The sequence below is a fragment of the Cyprinodon variegatus genome, unplaced genomic scaffold (assembly GCF_000732505.1).
Source record: "Cyprinodon variegatus isolate N-32 unplaced genomic scaffold, C_variegatus-1.0 Scaffold4148, whole genome shotgun sequence".
Taxonomy (NCBI): Eukaryota; Metazoa; Chordata; class Actinopteri; order Cyprinodontiformes; family Cyprinodontidae; genus Cyprinodon; species Cyprinodon variegatus.
In genome coordinates, this window is record NW_015154601.1 from 3,114 (window position 1) to 4,828 (window position 1,715).

The 1,715-nt window shown below is 40.6% G+C and overlaps 1 protein-coding gene across 1 annotated transcript; it reads right to left on the reverse strand.

The window, feature by feature from the left end:
• Nucleotides 1-205: 205 nt before the first annotated feature.
• LOC107081319 (myotubularin-related protein 9-like) lies at nt 206-748 on the reverse strand. Its single transcript, XM_015369519.1, has 2 exons — nt 533-748; nt 206-461 (listed from the first exon to the last, which is right to left on the reverse strand). The coding sequence occupies exons 1-2, from the start codon at nt 742-744 to the stop codon at nt 296-298; spliced, it is 378 nt and encodes a 125-aa protein (XP_015225005.1). The 5' UTR covers nt 745-748; the 3' UTR covers nt 206-295.
• Between the last annotated feature and the right edge of the window lie 967 nt (nt 749-1,715).

Below are 1,715 nucleotides of genomic sequence, written 5' to 3' on the forward strand. Positions count from 1 at the left end.
TTGATTTAAAAGCTTCTTGCTTTACTTTTTGGGTTGCATTAGTGAATAATGGAGTCAGGTATTAGCAAAACACTGATTTCACAAATTTTAAAAAATATGTGTAGAAAACAGTAAAATTAAAATTGTCTGGGCAGACAGCTCTCTGGTTGCTCAGCACCCCTAAACCTCTGATCTAGAATCACCCCTGCTAATAACTAATCTACATCACTCCTTTGTTAGGTGTTCTTTCAACTGTAATTCAGAAATGGACGTGCAGACCAAGTGTAACCTCCAACACATACAGCAGGAGGTGCTCCTACCTCTCCACACACTCTGCCAGCAGGCCAGCTGTAGACAGAGCAGTCTGGACGTGAGACAGCCACTTTGAATTCTCAAGCTTGCTGAGCCAACGGTCCACATTGTGGGACTCATCCCCGCAGGCCTCCACCAGTTTAATCAAGCTCTCCTGGAGGGCCTTACCCCTGAAGTCACCAAGAAAATGATGATTAAAATGTGAAAGATCTGCAAAATCAATAACATGATTGCAACAAACCTTTCCATCTGTCTGTGAAGTCTCTTCCATCGGCTATAGAATGATTTAGACTCAAATCCTCCTCCTGTCATCCGAGCCTGCTGCACCTGCTGACTTGAGCGGGTGTCGATGATAAATCCTTTATCTGAGTCGTCAATCACAGCCTGAAGGAGAAGTTCATCTTCCTTGCAGCGTTTCCTGTTGGCGCCTGTTAGTGGCTGACTGCTGCGCATGATCACCTGCAGAAATACGGACCAGGTCGGAGATGAAACGATGTTGGCTAAATTGATCGTGCACCATGTAGCTTTACACATTCTGATGGGTTTAATCCACAAATCTCATGCTTTTTATTCGGATTATAGGTGATGGCAGAGAGGAAAAACAGAAAAGTTTTGGGTTTTTTTAATGTTTACAGGTAAGATTCTGAGAAGTGTGGCTTACCCCTTTGAGCTAAATTTAATCTACCTTTGTTCTTATCAAATCTAACCAGCCTCAGTATGCCTTCAAAAGAAAGCTATTTCCTCAGAATAATGCTGCCAAAACCATTTTTCAACATGTATTCAGGGGGATGATCGTTCTTCAGTTTCACTAACCATTTTACACATTTGCTTTCATCCTGCATAGCTTTTGGAAACCTATAAAACCAACTTCCTATTCATTTCCTTTAGCAAAGACAAATTTCTTCTTGTCAATTCTATAAAGCTTAGAAATATGTATGTATAACCATCGGTTGTCCAGTCAACATATTCCGTAAAAGCAGCCATGGGTCTTTTTTTGTTGTTGTTTTTTTTAGAGGTTGTTTACCTAGAGGTGAGACATCTTTAATTTATAGTTGGCTGACAGGAAAGGGGGTATAAGAGAGGGGGAGAGACATGCGGCAAAGGATCACAGGTCACAGGTCAGATTCGAACTCCAGCTATGGGTGTTTGCATCTGCTCCAGAGGTGACCTTGTAGCTCCTTCCTTAAAAAAATGCTCAGTTTCCCCTTTAGAATACTTGGATTGCTGTGCATCTGTAGGTTTGCATTTCTTCCATAATCTTTCAATTTTGGGATGCTGGTTTAAACAGTGATCTGTGAGATCTTCTGTGTTCAGCATCACATTTAATAAATTAATCCACATTATAACTGCTCAAAAATATCTCCTTTTCACCTGTGCAAAATTTTCCTCAATTTTCATGATGCTTTTTATTTATTTATGGTTTG